Source organism: Argiope bruennichi, chromosome X2 (genome assembly GCF_947563725.1).
Source record: "Argiope bruennichi chromosome X2, qqArgBrue1.1, whole genome shotgun sequence".
In the NCBI taxonomy this organism is placed as follows: Eukaryota; Metazoa; Arthropoda; class Arachnida; order Araneae; family Araneidae; genus Argiope; species Argiope bruennichi.
In genome coordinates, this window is record NC_079163.1 from 77,348,089 (window position 1) to 77,367,409 (window position 19,321).

Sequence of the window (19,321 nt, forward strand, 5' to 3'; positions counted from 1 at the left end):
TGTCAATAAACTATTAAAAATATGGAACTGGCTATTTGATCAGTTGATTCAGCCACATACAACTTTACACAATTGATTACAGTTTTAATTTTTTCTTTTAACTTATTACACTTTTCCCACTTTGACTGGATGAAATTGGGGTATCCACAACCATAGCAATGAACAGAAGATTTTCTTTCGTATCTAGAATTAGTAAATTTACAACGGTTAAAAATGGTATTTTTGATCTGTTTAACTTTCCTAGGAGGTTTAAATTTTCTTTCTGGTACAAATTGAACATTTTCTTTAAAATATGGTGGGTTTTTTTTTTTTTTTTTTTTTTTTTTTTTTTGCAATGGGCGGTGCATTTTTTTCCGTACCAAGTCTAAGGAAATTAATAATGATTCCAACATTAATTATTCTATAATTTAATAATGGCAAGTTTATAAAAAATAAAAAAAAATCAACCCTAAGACAGCTTTATTTATATGAAAAACCTTAAGCATTGAGAGTTTTATTAAATTTCAATAACAACTGGGCATATATTCAACATTCTGTATATACATTGTCTCAATTTTATTCTGAAAACTTTTAATCTTATGTTACTCTTCAAACATCTATTTCACTTTTTATTATTATTATTATTATTGCTATACATATTTACCTTTTGCTCTTAAATTGATTATGAAAACAATTTACAATAACGCTTATAACGCAATAATGCGAAATAAGAGTTAAAATAGCAAAATAGAAAGATTGAAAGACACCGCTCATTTCTATGCATTACTCATTTCGATAAAATAAACACTCTCTCACTCAAACATGAATCACCTAAAATAAAACTACCTGATGAATCACCTATTAAAATAAGAAAACATTACGAGTGATTCATTTTTGTTCAAGGACACTTTCATTTCGAAGCAATTTCTCTGGGTAAATTAAAAACTTTATATTTCTTATATATATACTTGTATTTTCTCGAAACTTCTCGAGATTTAGAGTTCTTTAATCTGTATAGTAAAATGAAAACTTTATAGTTATACTTTTACAGTAAATTAAAAACTTTATGTTATTATATATAGACAACAAGATGTGTTTTCAGTTATTAAGTAAGAATTAAATTTGAATATGCTTACAAATAAAATCAAAATACATACAACCATTTTTTCAAATTTCAATAACACTATTAAATAACTACTTTTTTTTTTGAAGATATGGATGTACCATATAATTATAGATGTATATATTTTTACTTTATCCTAACTGAAATATCGCAGACTGTGATGATTTAATTTATTAATTTACAACACTGATGATTTCTAGACTGTCAACATATAACTTTACTTAAGTATCGGTTTCGTTAATACTTTAATATTTTTAAAAACTTCCATAATTAATGAAACTTTATATATATAAAAAAATCTTCTTTTACTTACAGCGGAGTTGATTTACGATAAAGCACTGAAAATCGTTCACTTGCGGGGGGGGGGGGCAATTTAAAATGTTAACATATCGCCAGAGTGGTGGTTTCTTACATCGACACCGGAAAAGCTGAAAGAAAAAATTGAGCTTGGGTTCGGCAAGGAACAATTTAAACTTTTTTATTTTGAACAATTTTAACTTTTTGAGGCATACCGTTGGGGTGCCACTTTCTTTTATATAGCAACGTGTAATTGACTAGTTGAAAATTCAGCAAATGACAAAATCTAAATAGAAAGAAGCTAGTGTACTTGCAAATGAATTTAATTACATATAAATGTTACATTAAATAATTACAAAACAACAAAATTAATTATAAATAAATGAAAATTAATTGTACTCGAGGGAAAAGAGAAAAGTCATGCTCATTTGCGCTCGCCAAAAATCGAACTAAGGCTGGTTACACATACACAGCGGATTTTTCCCGATGCGGAAATTTTAGCTTCGCCGCTGTACCTACAGTAAAGCATTGAAGTAAATGAAAGTTTACTCATTGAACGGAAAAATAAATGCGCCGTCAACGGACGAGTAGACGTTGTCTAGACGTCGCCGGCCAACTGCAGACGTACATGCTCAAATGCAAATAACTTGCAGACACAGCGGTTTTTGTAACATCTAGAGTTGCTTTTTCACGGTGAGTTTTACATGTCTGCTTGTAACACAATTGTTTTAGTATCGACAGTTTTTTTTTTTATTATTATGAACTTAAGTTATCTAAACATTGATAATAAAATTTTTATTGCTTTATTCCAAGAAAAGCCGTTTTTTGTAGGATAAAACTCTCGATATATTTTAAGACAGAAACGCTTAAAATGAAGTTTACCTAGAAATTCGTTGCAATTTTGAAGAATTGGAAGAAAACGAGCGAAATGATTTGCGTTAGTCCATACTTTCTCATACATATTTACTAGAAAAAGGAGAAAGTCATAGAAAATCTAATTTTGAGATTCTAGAAATGACAGTGATAACACTCTATAGTGATAGAAAATTTTTATTTACATTTCACTATTTCTGGATTTAATTATCAATACTTTTTTTATTTCTGATACAGTCATTTCTTGCTATTATTAACAAACGTTTTATTTGTAAAAATATAAATATTCATTATTACATTTATCAAAAATGTTTTATTATGCTTTTTAACTACACAGTCAGTAGTAATATTCATTAATACAACATCAAAAGTGCAAGAACGTGCTTAAAAAATAAAATAGGAAATTTTGGATCGATATAAAAAATTATGTTCAACATAATTTTGCTAAAGTATAAAATGTGATAAATACAAAATTAAATATAAAGTTGATTACAGAAATGATCTTCAACCCTGGCATCAATAATTAACAAATTTTATATTACTAAATCATGTTTCAGTAAATCATCAAATATGTGCAAAAATAATTAAATAATGTCATCTAAAATTAGTTTATTTGTCCAATCAAATTTTTATTCATACCAAAACAAATTACGCTCGATGTAGGTGATTCTTATTGAAATAAGAACTGAGAAATTTTATACTTTTAACCATCGATAACTCTTGAGTATTATACCACCCATCCAGATTTTATCGTAAATAAAGTTAAATCGCGCTTTTTTCATCGTTTGTCAATTGATTTAGTGGAGCCCTAAAACGGAACGAATCCATAAATATATGGATAATAGAATACACAACAATGGATTGCTGCAAAAATCGACTAGTCGCTGTCGTCGGCCAGAACAAAAATAGTTATTTCAGGTATGTGTTGTTTTATTAAAGCGAATTTTAGTTCCGTTTCTTTTGTTTTTCTTGCTGTTAATGTAGAAATTTTTGTCTATATCTGTATGATTTAATATATTGCTTTGAAGCAAAGTGCCGTTACAGAAAATTTTTAGGTAATTTGCCTCTTCTTAAATTAATAAATATTTAAATGACATTAGTAGAGACTCAGTTCGAGGCGAAATTTTAAGAATAAAATAAGTTATAAAAGCTTAAAAGAAATACGAAGAACAAATATTAGTCTTGAAGATAGCATTTTAAGTACTGACTGTAATTAACTAATTCAGCTTAATTTTCAAATTTAAGTACGAATAAACTTCGAGAGGAAAGTTACAGTTCGTTCGTTTATTCTACACAACCGTTACTGGAAATCGAATACCTACAAAATTTGAGAGTTCACGATGCAATTTCGGCTATATTTCCTTGTGTGATGAGTATTTTGCCTTAAATTCTGGCATATTTCTGGTATATTTTGATATTTAATTTCGTAAGCGTTTGCATGAATATAACAAATAGCTTCGAATGTTAATCTTTTAAAACAGTTATGATTCTGGAATAATGAAATAGACAAATATTTTTATTTAAACTTCCATGATGGTATGCAGAAATAATAGTCATTATTTAATGTCATATAAAATTACTGGAAATTTTCAACGCAGTAATAGAGTTTATCCATATATTAATAATAATGTAATAATTATATGTTCACAGTATACATTTTAGCTTAATAGAGCTTTTCATAATCGTGAAAGATGAATCATACTTCAATAATAAAAATAAAAGAAATTTTTAAAATGGGCACATTTAATAGTGTTTTAACATGTAAAAAATGAATATATTTTTTCTCAAGAATCTGAAAATCACAGAAAGGATCGTACAAACGGGAAAAACTGGTTATAAACACTTTAATACCATGCAAATTTAATCACATTCATAATAAATTTTAATTTTTAATGAATGTTTAAGAAATTTCTTTTATATATATACATTATGATTTCATTGTTTTCGGCGCTTTGCGCACTTTTTCTGATTTATAATTAAAAATTTTATTTTCCGTATTTCAACACAATTTAAAAGTACTAACTAAATGAAAAAAAAATATATTAAGTTTTTCAATATATTTCATAATTCAATATCATAATTTAAAATTTTATAGTCAGTTTTCTCAAATTGGACTACACGTTTGTATTGAATCCAAAACAGTGGCGTAACTAAGGTAGGGAAGGTAGGGTATATATGCCCTAGGTGCCATTATCAAGAGGCTCAAAATTGAGGAATTAATTAGTTCCATTGAGAAAAATAATAAGATTTTTTTCACTCTTATTCTCCAGATTAATGAAGATTAAGTGCTGGAAGAAGAAGTGGTTAAAGCCATAATGTATAAAACTATCGGAGCAAGCTTAGTAGAAATTTCATTAAAAACTTTCAAAATGATTTGAAAGATTTGTTTTTTAAACATTTTTCTCCTATGTTCTTATGATGCCTTTTATGTGGAAGTACAGGACTCTATTTTATACCTACTGTGCAATTTTCTCTATTAATATTAAATGTTGTGTTTGTTATTTACCTATCTGTTGGTGCATTATAAGGCACAGCGTTTAATTTAAATAACTAAAGTATATTTAGCAAAGTATATTTTGGAAAGAAAAAATGAGCATTAGAAGGATTTTTTTTTGGAAGTTTAAAATTAATTTGAATTGCTTAAAATGTAAGCGAATTTCCAATGTTTCTTAATGAAAACTTCTGAAAATATTATCAGACAAAAATAATTTTTATATCATTTTAAAATTCCAAAAACAATTTTGTCAATGATTTCAATTTAGTCTTTGTGAAATTTTCCTGTAATTTTACCAAATTTTTAAAAATATTTTAATATGATTTGTATCAGTAAAGTTTTATAAATGAAATTTCATTAAAATTTCATTGTTTCATCAAGTTTTTCAAATGCCCGTTTTTCTTTCGGTTAGATTTTCTTTCTCTCTTTATGATTTATGATAAGCTAATCTTTATTATGATAAGTTAATTTTTTTCATAAAGAGTAAATAAATAATGAAATCTGCTCATTCGTAGAAGAGGAGATAATTTAACCTGACGCCTTTTCTTTATCAACCAGCGAAGCGAGAACCAACCACCTTATTGGAAGCTTCTTATTCCCCTTTTTGAGGGCTCTCAGTCTGTCGAGGAACTCATAAAGAAAAAAAACTACTTCGTTTTTAAAATAGGACTAATTCTAATATCTTGTTCTCTTCAAATGAGAAACTATTGAATAGAATTTAACAGCCACAACCGACCTCAATTAATTTTGCTGCACATTCCACTGGCACTAGAATTACAATTTTGATCTGAATAATTCCAACAATTTTGCGCTTTTTAGCTCTCTCGTATTTTAGAATTGCAACGAAGAATTGAATAACTTATTATTATTGTTGAACAAGGAATCATAAAAATTTACATGAGCAGTATGTTTGCTTTTAAGCATACATTTTGTTTTTGTGTATAAATTTTCTTCTCAATCTAAATATTTTTTTCAATTATATGTCAATATTATTGTTGATAGGCATTTGTATTTTTCTTCTTATAAATTTTTTTTTTTTTAAATTTTGCCCTTTTTTCTTATTTTTAAAATGTAATTTTCGATTCAAATTTAATACTGTAAATTGTTTGATGTTTTTCGATTAATTTTTCTCATTTTAAAATTTATCAAACTTTAAGGTTTATTCCCAAGTAGTCACAGGCATCAACAACCGTCCAAATGTTTGTTTGTTTTTTAATTTGTATTTCGTAGTTACTGTAAAAAGTATGTCTGGAAGTTTTTTTTAATCACTGATTAATGGTAAATTTTTCATATCCGTTCAACCTTTCATAACCTATTTTTTTTAATCAGTGATTAATGGTAAATTTTTCATATCCGTTCAACCTTTCATAACCTAATAACAAGAGTACGAGAAGGTGTTCTAAAGCAGTTACATTATTTTTGTTTACAGATACGATTCTTATGCAGTGTAAATATTTTTATTTTTATTGACGAACATTATAAGCTGAGCATTTTTCTATGTTAAATTTCTTTTGATGACACAGAAAAATATTGCTTTTTTTTTTTTTTTTTTTTTTTTTTTGAAAATTTGTAAATAGATTTTTTTTAAATATTAGCACAATTTGGTAATAATTTCCGAAACTTCAAAAATGCCAAGTCCTTCTTTTCATTAACTGCAATTTTCTCCACATGAAGATATTTTCTTGAGATTTTCGTGATTAGTTTGGTAATTTCCAGATATTATGTCACATTCAGAAATATACGGAAAAAGTTTAGAATGCATAACATTGAACACTATGGGGAATATGCAAAATATTCTAAATATAATTTATATATAAATATATTAAAATATTAATATAAATTTTGCTTTTCTTTTTAGGAAACTAATAAGCCCATGATTGAATTGGAGATTAAATATATCTAGACTGTCCAACTGAGGATCAACTGCGCAAAAATTACAAGTCGAAATTTTAATATAATGGGCATCTGATGTTGGATGGGGGTAATGCAACAAAATGCTGCAGAAATATTGCTTTTTTTTGTTTCCTGACTTCATTTTAGAAAGGCAGCATCAAGAAGAAGAAGAAACCTTGTAACTCTTTTTTTATGTTTGTGCATCCTTTACAGGTGTATTGACATGTATGATAGTAAATATTTAAATTTCAATATGCACATGTTGTATTTTTAAAATATATGCAAACGTTTTTATAAAAAGATCTTTGTAAATCTTCATATCCTGCTATTAATAATTTCAGTTCCGCTTCCATGTATTAGCAAATATTTTTATATACTTTTTTTTTACAATTACTGATTTAGGAATTTTTCTTGTCTTTTTCATGAAATACATTTAAACATCTTTTGTAATTGTTTGAACAGATTATAGTTACTTCAATGATTTTAATTAGAATTAATTCACATTGTATATTTTTTTAACAAAATAAAATTCTTTGTGATATTCAAACGAAGCTTGTTTTAATATATGCATAGTTAACACTTTGAGAATCTTTATTTCACTTTCAATTTTATAACCATGCAATTAAATCTTTATCTTGAAAATTCATGTAGTAATTTTCTATTGTTTTCAACTTCCATTTTTTTAAATATTTTTATTTATTTACTCTAGATATGCCGTATAGATTATTTTCGAAATAATAAATTTGTTAACTTTAGTCATAATCATTAATCATATTTTCCCTATCGTCATAAAAATTATCTACCTTAACAAGTAAAATAAAAGTATATGTAACCATATTTAATGACATAATTTTATACCATATTCTGATTTTTGATTTAGAGTAAAATTCATACATAAAATATTTTTTTATAAATCTAAGAAGAACATTTGGCGCATATTTAACAACTTTTATTTTTTTTATGTAAGCAATTATTAAACATTCATCAAAAAGTTCTATCTTTAAGAATCAGTTTAGCAAGGGAATTTAGCATGATTTTACTATCTTAATATATATAAATTACGTGTCACGTTGTTTGTCCGAGATGGACTCCTAAACTACTTAACCGATTTTAATCAAATTTGCACACCGTGTGCAGTTTGATCTAACTTAAAAGATAGGATAGCCCTTTTTTGAATTTTTAATTAGAATTTTAATTATTAATTAAAAACTAACTTTCCCGCCAAAAAAATCTTTTCATTTTCCCCACCGCCAAATGAGTACGGCTTCAGTTTTTCTCCCCAACAGTCATGAGGCTAGGCTTAAGATGTTTCGGCTGATTATTTGAAACGATTCTATTTATTTTCTTAATGTTTGATGCATTTAAAATTAAACATTGTTAATTAATCGATCTTTCAGATTCATTCTGAAGTACTTTTGAATTAAAATAAAACAGAATAAAGGAAATGAAAAATTTCTAATCTGCATAGCGTTACCCCAACTGGCGTAGAAAAACTCACGCATTTGCGTTACGTTTCGAATCCGAATGTTCGAATTATTTATGATCCTATCCGAAAACGTTCCTCAGGAATAAGATATCATTTCCCACAATTATTTTTTAATGCATACAATAAATTTGATACGTTCCAACGGATAAAGTATCACGATCCTATGTTTGAATTTTGTATTACTGTGCACGGTGGCAATTCTCAGAAATAAGATATTTTATTTGAAAATGATTAATTACAAACGTTTTAACGGATAACTGATTAATATAACATACTAAAATTCTGCTTTTTTTTTTAATTATAAAGAAGTTTGGAAAAATACTTGGAGGTGCACACGGATAATTATTACTTTTCGTTTTGAATGAATTCCGATTCTTTATCTGACTGTTTACTAAGAAAAATGTTGTACGGAATAACATTTGTTACCTTCATTGAATTTTCAATTAAATGATTTTATTTCTTTTCTTAAGGATATCGTAAAAACGGTAAGTGAACGAGCCAGTAATAAGCTCCTCTAATCGGATAATAAAAAAATATTAACTCATTTGTATGCTAAATGAAATTTAATCTTTTTTTATATAAATTATTGAAGATATGATAATAAAAAATGGTTACAATAATCGTTTCAGTTTTTCATTTCTTTACTAATAAACTGCATGTACGTATCAAGTTATGTCAGCTATCATTCACTTCAGCTACAATGCTTATCATTATTTAATAAATGTTTCTGAAACTGATTTCATTTTGTAAATGAATTTTGAATTATTTTAATTATATGATATAGAGATAATGTAATATTTAAGATAAGTACACAAAGAAACATCTGAATAAAAATAGGATGTTTTAGTATACAAAAATGCATATTCATACAATTACTTTCCATGGAAATTCTAAATAAATAAATTCAGATTAAAGAACTTCAGAAACAAACTTTTAACTATACAAAAATAAGTTATTCAACAAACAAAAGAATTATATACCTTATTAGAAATATTTAATATTTTCAGGAATTCTTACAAACAGCAACAATGGTAATTATTAATTGGGAATATAGGAATTGTTATAATTTTTTTTTAAAGTTTCAATTATTTACCAGAGAAATGAAATGTTTTCTCATTGTAATAAAACATTCAAATATTAAATTACTAGGTACAGAAATTGAAAGATGAATCCTTCAAAAATATAGCGTAAAAATTATATATTGTTTGTTTATGAAATGAATATTGATGTGGTATGAAATATAAAAAAGGTTTCCCTTTAAAAATAAAAAACATATATATTGTGTTGATTCCAAACATCAGTTTTCTTTAAAGTAAGCATTAGCTGCAATTGTATTGCTCTATTTTTATATTTTTTCATAAAAATTAATCCAGTTCTCCCATTTTTCTTTTATTTACATTTATGAAATTGAGGAAACATTCCTTTATCAGTATTTCAATTAAGCTTTATTTACTTTATTTTGCATAATCAGTTTAAAAACAAGAAACTAAAAACAAGGTTATCTATACTTATATATAAAGCTCAATGTGTGTGTGTGTGTGTGCGTGCGTGTTGGCGCTCTACAACAAAGACCATTTGGCCTACAGCTACCAAATTTGGTACATGTATATCTTGGAGGCCGGGAATGTGCACCTGGGGTCCCTTTTTTTGAATTTTTAATTAGAATTTTAATTATTAATTAAAAACTAACTTTCCCGCCAAAAAAATCTTTTCATTTTCCCCACCGACAAAGGAGTAAGGGTTCAGTTTTTTTCCCCAACAGTAATGAGGCTAGGCTTAAGAATTTTTGGCTGATTATATCAAACGATTCTGTTTATTTTCTTAATGTTTTATGCACTTAAAATTAAACATTTTTAATTAATCGATCTTTCAGATTCATTTTGAAGTGTTTTTGAATCAAAATAAAACAGAATAAAGGAAATTAAAAATTTCTAATCTGCATAGCGCTACCCCAACTGGCGTCGAAAAACTCACGCATTTGCGTTACCGTAACTGGCGTTGATAATTCACGCATGCGCATTGTGTTCTGATTGTTGACATGACAACCATTATCAACGGATGATTTAAATTTTTTTAGATTAGTTGCATGCTTGTGTAATTAAAGTGCATTTATGTTAGTAATATATTTTTTGTATATGATTATAGTTTTAAGTCAATCGTTTTTTAAGTAGTTTTTTTTAACCTGTTTTCAATCGATTATTTTAAACGATTCGTTTTATTTTCTTAGTGTTTGATGCATTTAAAAGTAAACATTGTTAATTATTCGATCTGGTCATGATGAATCTGAGAAAATTTTGTTGACAAATTCTTGAAATATTACATAAATTAAGAAAGATATTCTTTAATGCTCATAAAGTTTAAACGCTCAGTGACTGTTTTCAGTAATCATATTACGGAAAAAGTAAAAAGAAGTTAAGTTAAAAGTTTTCAGTAATCATATTACGGAATATTGTTTCAGTAAAAAATATTATTATATTAATTACAGATTAATCGTTTCCACTTTAATTTAAAGTATAAATTCTACGGGAGCTAACAGAAAATTAGAGAGATACATATTACGTTATGACTGAAGGCGTTTATAATATTATGAGTGAATTATATGACTATCAAAATGTGAAGTTTTAAAATATTTTGATGAAGAAGCTATTAAAGTAGGAATTGCATAAAATATTTAATTATTAAAAATTTAACGAACATTAAGATTGGCGAACCGGCTGGTCGCCAAAGGCGGCTAGTTTAGTTAATATATAGAAATAAAATAAAAAAAATTGCTATAATGATTACAAATTTTTATCTTTTATATAATTTTGAATAAAGGCCTTTATTCATTAAATTATAAAAGGAAATATTTTTCAAAATCATTCGGAATATCGTTATTTAAATCAATATATATATATATTTTTTTTTGAATATGTCCACATGTTTGAAATTTAGTACTTCAATTATTCAAGGCAGATGATAAGAATCAAATTGAATTATTCCCTTTACCGCCGGCTTCCTGGCATAGGGGTAGAACGTCTTCCCCGTGATCTGGTCGCCCTGCGTTCGAGCCCAGGTTTGGGCATGGCTGTTCTATCTGTGAGTTGTGCGAATGTGCCTTCCTGTAAAAAAAGGTTGTGCAAGCGAATGAGTGATGCGTGAGTAGCAAAGTCGTACTCTTGGCCTTAGTTGGCGCTACTCAACCAACAAGAGACGCTCCCCCACACCTTAAAATCGCTGTTTTTATAACAGCGGGCTTGTCCATGGCAAGTGCCATAAGAAACAACAACATTCCTTGTACCTCATGTAGCTGAGTATTCATAAAGACATACATTGTTTATTATGGAATCCAGATTCCAGGAACATCTTAAACTTTTACGATGTCCTTGGGGCTAAATTTCCCTCTGAAAGCCTCATACTTTTTCCCTTGTCAGTCATTATGTTTTAAAATTGTATATTTTCAAAAACTTAATTGAGTTGACGGTATTTTTTTGCTTTGATTTTTATTATTAATCTTGAACAATTATTAAAATGACTCAAATGCAGAAATTTTATTTTTATGTCTTAAATACGCGTATATAAATATTTTTAAAAAATTTTATTGAAAGAACATAAACATGTTACGTATAATAAATGTAATTGACTTATTCTTTATAACCTCATTTTGCGTATTATTACTGAATAAAAAGAAATTATTTTCTACACGACATTCGAACATATTGAAGCTCTAAAAGATAATTGCTAAAAACTAAAAAATGACAAGTAGAAGAATAAAGTATAAGAAATGTGATATTATTTAGTATTAAATATTCATACTAATATAATTGACGCACATATTTATTTATTTATTTTCGATCTATTTCTGTAAGAATCAGTCATTTATAAACCATTTAATATCTCTTTTTTCTTAATTATTTAAATTTTTTTTAAAATTTAGTGTGTTGAATTTATATATAAAAGAAATGCGCTTAAAAAATGTGTTGCACTAAGTACTGTCAACCACAGAATTTATATTGAATTCATCCGGATTGTTTGTATCTGGATATCTGGATCATTTTGCCGATACGTAGCCAAACGAACCCACGTTCGAAACTCTAGTCAGGTTGAAATTAGTGTAACAAGATAAATAACAAAGTATGTGGAGAGATATTTCTAGAGAGGCTATACCAATTACTTACATTGTCGCTAGCAAATAGTCTAAAGCTCTTTTCCATGTCCAAAAAGTTAGTTTAAGCTTTTGATATTGCATAATATCGTCAAAAAATTAAATGTTATTTAGTATTGTATAACATTGCCCAATGTCAAGAAAAATATTATAGAAGTTTTATTTTATATTGCTCGTATGTAGGAGAAAATATTATTTAGTATTATTACTTCTTAAAATTTCACGAGATTGCATGAGTGTGTGTGTTGGCTAGAACTGTTACCAAACTTCGAGAAATCTTATAGAGAATGTCGATGGTTTTGACAGTTCATTAGCACTATTTAACAATGCTATATGGAAATGAAGTAACTGATATGATATATTAATTTTGAACTATGATTTTTTTAATACTACAGGATTGCTACAAATGCATGCTCAGTGGAAAAGTTAAGTTTATGATCTAATTGGAATATAATGGTTACATAAGTTACTATAAATTTGCATATCAATGCCTGAATTTCTGCAGCAGTTTTTGACATTTTTCATGACAGAAAATTATTTTTATCGATTTTAGTTTTGAAGGTGAAAGCATTACATGGAAATCCACTGTATAAGTGCATTGTTGAAGTAATAAACTTTCTAAAATATGTTTTCGTCTGATATCAGTCATTGGTAAAATAAAAATGTAAACCGATTACTTCTTCCTAATTCTTACCATTTGAATTTGGATCCGTGTGTGATTCAGTCACTTTCTATGAGAAAAAAAAAATATGAATCGATTTCACGGTTTAGCATGGTTTATTTGGAAACTATTAGGTAACCGAATGTTAAAATCATTGTAAAGAAAACAGAGCACAGATTAAAATTTTTATCTTTATATCGAATAATAATTTCGAAATTCCTTTTCTCAGTGTCATTACTTCAAATATATTTGTTTTCTTAAAACTTATATATATATATATATATATATATATATATATATATATATATATATATATATATATATATATATATATATATATATATATATATATATTCCGGGCTCATAGACTTTCTCTCGGGTCTTAGAATAACGTAAATTTGTTTAATCTTTCCATTTCAATACAGACTGAAGAAACTAGCTCTGTTCTTCACTAATTCGTTTCTGACGTCATGTGTTCAGATGACATTCAATTTCTTTAGTGGAAATAATAATAAAATACTTTTAGTACACCTGTGCTTAAAAAATTAATTCATATAAATTTATGATTTTTTTCTCCCCTACTGCGGCATTATTCTAGTGTATTTTTAAATGTTACGTCATAGATTGCATACGACTGTACAACCATCTGTTGGGAGTAAATACAGGAAATTGTAGCAGAACGCAATTTCCGCCGCGCTTTTTAATGTTTTGGAAGGTAAAGTTTATTCGCCTGTTTGTCAGATTATGGTACTTCGATGAATTATAGAACATAAAGGGTATGTGTACCTAATAATGTATTCTCATCTGAATTACATGGGAATTTTATTCTTTTTTGCTTATAAATAAAAGATTTTAAATTTTCTTGTATGTATTTATCTATATTTAGATGCGATAAGAAAAAATTCGACCCTTCATTTTTATTTATTTTTGTACAGTTTTAGTTATGATTCGATTGTAATGAAAATGTCCACTGCAATCAAAATATAGGTTAAATAGGATAGCACCGATTAAATAAATGGTTAAAGTAACTTATGAATCTATGTAAAAGAATCAAAGAATAATTTTGATACACCCAAATTTATTCTTCCCATTTCATGAATGAGAAAAATGGATTTTCTTTTTGAGAAACTCTTGTTTGTTTGAGATTCGGCTGATTAAATTAATATAAACAATATAAAAAATTTATAAATAATATAAAAAATATAAATTAATATAGATGTCTGATTAAATTGATATAAAAGTAAATTTGGAAGGAGACTTAATTCAAATAATTTATAGATAAGCTTTTAACTATTATATTTATGAAGAGATTAAATAATAAACTGCAAAATTGCTATTTCTTAATGATTTATTTTATTTCAATCATTCTGAGTGTTTTTTTCCCCCCATTGTTTCTCGTGCCAAATGAAAAGAAAAAGAAATGTGAGTTAATTTGTTCTAGCTGTTTTAAAATGCCATCTTTATAACTGGAAAAATCATGGATATTGATGTGTATTTTTTATACCATATATGCTGCACATATATTGGTATGACCAATATTTCTGTTACAATTATAAAATTTTAAAACAAGAATAGAATCATTTGTTTTTCTTTTCACTTAATCATATTTTATTCTGTACTATTGTTGTACAATATTGAAGTCACTCTTTGTTTTACTTGATATATCAATTAATACATACTTTTTAATAATTTTTTTCTTGTTGCATGCATTTCTATTAAATTGGTATCTTTTATTAGTTAATTTTCATGATTGTGAAGGATATATTTTATTTTTGTTTAGTGTCCTTTTTAAATATTTAGATCTAAATACTATCTATTTAAAATTAACTTTTGATAAATATATAAAATAATGAAATCATGGTAGTCTGGATTTCAGTATCAGAGGACCTGTAGTTTTAGTCTCAGTTGCACTTGGGATTAATATGTTAAGGGATTAATATACTTTATGTCTGATGTCTGATCATGTTTATATGTATCTGTTCATTGATATAAACTAGAAAGTGTTTTTTTCTTTCTTTTTTTAATTGTCAGTATTTAATCATGTTGAAAATTGTTCAAATCCTTCTCTTAGCCATTATTAAGGAATTTTTCTTATTCTGTATCATTTTTTTCTATTGCCATAAAAGATGATTTAACTGTCTAGCAGGAAGGTTTTATCATGAAAGAATCAACAGAAAATGCAATATATTGCTTAAGCTTTTTACTCAGTTAAATATAGCAGTTAAGCTTTTGTTCTCTGTTTGTTAAATAGGTATAGAATCATATTCTTGGTCATTTCGAGGAAAGATTTGCAACTAGTTGCATTATTTATTATATTTGTTGTCTTTAAACCTCTCTAAGAGTATTTTTCATTAAATGAACAATAATAATTTTGAAATTGTTGTTTAGATGGTTAAGTAACTTTCCATTATTTTTATCCAGAATAATACTTAAATGAAATTGTAGTTATAAAAGCTATTAAAGAAAGTATATATATAAAGGTTTAAAATTTGTTTTTCTGATTGATGATAAAGCATTATTTCTTCAATAAACTAATTTAGTAGGCATCTTTTTACATGCAGATATTCTTCATTTCTATGTAGTAATTATTGTAATTTATATATACAATCTTAAAACATAATAAATAAAATTATAGTAGGCTTCAGGTCAGTATTGTAAACTCAAGATGGGAAAAATCTACTTTCCTATTACAAGTTTGAATTATTAGAACACCATAAAACTAGGAATATCATGGTAGAAATAGACTGATTACTAACTGAACTGTCAAAACTAAAGGTAGAGATTGCTTCTCTATATTGAAATAAAAATTAAGGCTCAACATCAGATTTTCCTCAAATCAAATCATCCTCAAAGTGTTAATGATGTACTCTTTCACGTTCCTTTGATGATAATAACTATTAATGTAATTTCTTATTTTTTTATATTGCTTAGATGGTCATTAGCACTTAAGGTTACTATTTTGTGTTGGACAAAACAAACACTATTCTTTCTCATGCAACAATTATGTAATTTATTAGAGAGCAGTGGAATAAAAATATAGAAAATCTATGAAAGTATGCATTATGCAACGGTTTACTGTTCCTTTCTCCTTATATAGTGAGCTAGACGGCTGGAGAAAAAGTTCTGGAGAGGAAATTGAGCATTCAATATAAAATGGACCTTAAACAATTGTGTAATTTTAAGAAATGTCATATGGCTGCAGTAGCCAATTAAGAAGCAACATAGCATTGCTAGCACATTGAAAGTAAGGAATCTTCAATTTTGAATTATATATAAAAAAGTAAACTGTTTAAACAATGCTTGTAACATCTGGAATTGCATCTGAACAAATTTTTTATCTTAAAAAAAATCATAAGGATTTATCAACTATTAGAACCTTGTAGCTTTCTTATTATAGAACAAATTCAACCACACTAAACACCAGCAATTATTTTTATAATCAAGCCAAATGGATACACTAGCAACCCTTTCAACCTACTTTTCTTTTGGTTACTATTTCAGTATAATGGGACTTCTCACCCCCCAGAAAAAATTTATTAACAATCACAGGCCAAAACTGCATCTCACCAAAGAAATCATTGAATACATTATTTTGAATTAATAATAGTTATATATTATGAAATTAATTTATTAAATACATTTAGTTTGTACACTCTGATACATAGCAATGTATTCATACTTAAAAAAAAAAAGTAAAACTTCTGATATGTTAGGGAATATCATGAACTAATTTATTTTAAATGCTCTTATATCAAATGAATTTCTATTCTATGAAGAATTTTATTGCATTATATATTGTTTGATTTTTTTTCTCATCTCGCTTTAAAAATATTTTTAAATATTTCTATGTTTATTTTCATATACTTTCCAATTAAAAAAAATGAATTAAAATAAAAAGTGAAATAGACCATATGCAAGTAAAGTTATTAAAGTTAGTTAAAAGTTATTAAAATGAAACTGATTTTGTATACCTGTCTGATTTCTGTTCATTTTGTGTGTGTATTTTATTTCATTGTAGTTTTCCATCCTAATTAATAGCATTAGCATCATGACTGCAGTATTTTTCCTAAAATTCTTCTTAGAAAAAATACATTTTCTTCTAATGTGGTGTGACCAAATTTTATAAGATATTGTGTGTTTAAATTAAAAGATAGGTAATTTCTCTTGTATAACATTATCATATAGTTAGAGTGTTTGTTTACTGTCTTCTGAAACAGTGATATACAAGATTTTATCATAGTTTATCATCAATGTATATATATTTGTTTGGAATATTGTGTATTTGATGGTTATTTCTATTACAAGGACATTAAATCTCTTACTTGTAGGAATGCTTTTCATTTTTTTGCAATGTTTTGGAATATTTTGCTTTATTACCCCTCTACATTTCTTTTTTTTCCCTGTTCATTATAATTGCAATTTTCTCGCTACCATACAGCTCAGTGTTTGTCTTTTATTTTGTCAATATTACAGATTTTTTAAACTTTAAAACTTTACTTAATATTTTTTGTCTGTATTATTAAATATCTTTTTAATTTGATAAATCATAGTTCTTGATCTTTCCCACCATCATTTTGAAGAAATCTAAAAATTTATGCAAAAATGGATCCAAGTTGCTATTTTTTAAGCAACTAACATTATTACTTTTACATTGTGTCCTTTTTATAAAAGTAAAATAAGAGCATGTGAAAATTTATTCTTCAAAGATGTATCAGGTTTATATATTGAAATAAAAATGATTGAAATGAAACAGTATGCTAAATTTATTAGCTCTACATAGTTTTATTTTAAAATGATAGTTTGATTGGTATTAAGCAATTTATCAATGTATGTTTTATTTAAAAACATATCTTTGGTTATATAAGGCCATTATGTCTGCTTCTTGTTCAGATTTTGTATTTTATGTATTTATTTGGTAAAAAAGATATAAACAAAGAAAAAGTCAAAGAAAGGTTATATACACAATGTTTAAATATGATTTATGATTTTGATATGATGATTGATTTTTTCTGAAATTTACGGGAGCTTGAAATCAGTTTTTCTCAAATCTCTTAAGAAATAGGTTATTACTAATACAGAATCCACATTAAATTAAATAACTAAAACTAATAAGTAAGTTCTGTAAGTTTCTAGTATCATGCTCATGATTATAGAATGCTTTTATTCTTTATATTTTTAGGAAACAATGGATAAACGGTCATTTAAAAAACATTCTATAAAGGAGCAAGACTCATCATTTAGAGAGCAATATAATATATTGGATGAAAAGTATACAAAAATTAAAGAAATTTTAAAACAAGGTTTGTATTTTAAAATTTAACTTGTCTATAATTAAAATTAAATTTGTAAAAGAAAAAAAAAATCTTTGATGCATTTGAAAACTATGAACAAAATATGTTTAGTGTGTTCATTTGCTCACGAAGCAAAATAAAAATTTGGCACTCTTCATCAAAATAATGTTTACAATTTAATCTATGCCACATTCTATTCAGAATATTAGAAAGGAATAATGTATAACAACCACATTTCATGATTGTTATAACATTTCTGTCTTGACTGAGAAATTGCACATTATCAAGTATTTACTGAATGTAAATTTCTAATCAGGAGACCAGCAATGTTTTTATAACTGTTTTATAATGCTTAATAAATAAATCCAGACTGAGTTATACATTGCAAGGGCCCTTAGACATTGCCAGTCTCGCTTCCCCCTTGCCTCCCCAACTTTCAAAATTAAATATTTTTTGTAAATATTAATTTAATATCTCTATAAGACAGTTATAATAGGCAAATTTGATAACTTGCATCAAAAAAGTTTAGTTCCGTATCACTTTTAAGAGAGCTGGTTTCAGTATCTCCCATTTGAAAAAATTCAAAATTAAAATAATTTTTAAATATGGTTGCAAAAAAGTTACAAAATTATTTTAACAAAATCTAAATACCAGTTTTTAAATAATAAAGTAGTATATTTTTTTAAAACCATAAAATAATGTAAAGCTATCAATAGATAATTAATTAAAAACGTTACAGAATAATGCTCTAAATTTAAGCGATACTTATTTTGAATTAGATAGAATGTGTTGAATAATTTGGAGTGCAAAGCTTTTCTAAATTATATGAAAGCAGAAAAATTAAATTTCTCTGAGAATGCTTGGAAGAAAATAGTGAAGCTTCGGGAGTCTTTAGGCATTTGTCTGTTTGATAAACTACCCTTGAATCAGTTAGCTGAAGCAAATGTTATTCTTTGAAAGTTTTACATTTTAAGTGTTTTAAATATTTTTTGTGATAATATGATCTATGATGACATAGTAAATTTAGAAGTGCCATTATACATTCAAACAGGTAAATATACATCAAATGTACGGTGAAGC

The 19,321-nt window shown here is 26.4% G+C and overlaps 1 protein-coding gene and 1 long non-coding RNA gene across 3 annotated transcripts in view; one reads left to right on the forward strand and one right to left on the reverse strand.

Moving 5' to 3' along the window:
* Nucleotides 1-1,414: 1,414 nt before the first annotated feature.
* LOC129960461 (uncharacterized) lies at nucleotides 1,415-1,977 on the reverse strand. The gene is made up of 3 exons (XR_008783593.1): nucleotides 1,799-1,977; nucleotides 1,615-1,685; nucleotides 1,415-1,530 (listed from the first exon to the last, which is right to left on the reverse strand). It is a non-coding gene; the product is annotated as an uncharacterized LOC129960461 (long non-coding RNA).
* An 11,630-nt stretch (nucleotides 1,978-13,607) lies between these two features.
* The window catches only part of LOC129960325 (shootin-1-like), a 39,581-nt gene continuing 33,867 nt past the window's right edge, over nucleotides 13,608-19,321 (forward strand). The window contains exons 1-3 of one of the 2 annotated variants that reach the window (XM_056073691.1): nucleotides 13,621-13,726; nucleotides 16,048-16,194; nucleotides 18,130-18,250. In XM_056073691.1, the coding sequence (XP_055929666.1) occupies nucleotides 18,136-18,250 (115 nt within the window). In that variant the 5' untranslated portion in view covers nucleotides 13,621-13,726; nucleotides 16,048-16,194; nucleotides 18,130-18,135. Of the gene's footprint in view, nucleotides 13,727-16,047; nucleotides 16,195-18,129; nucleotides 18,251-19,321 lie in introns of both variants that reach the window. The other variant, XM_056073692.1, reaches the window with a different exon arrangement.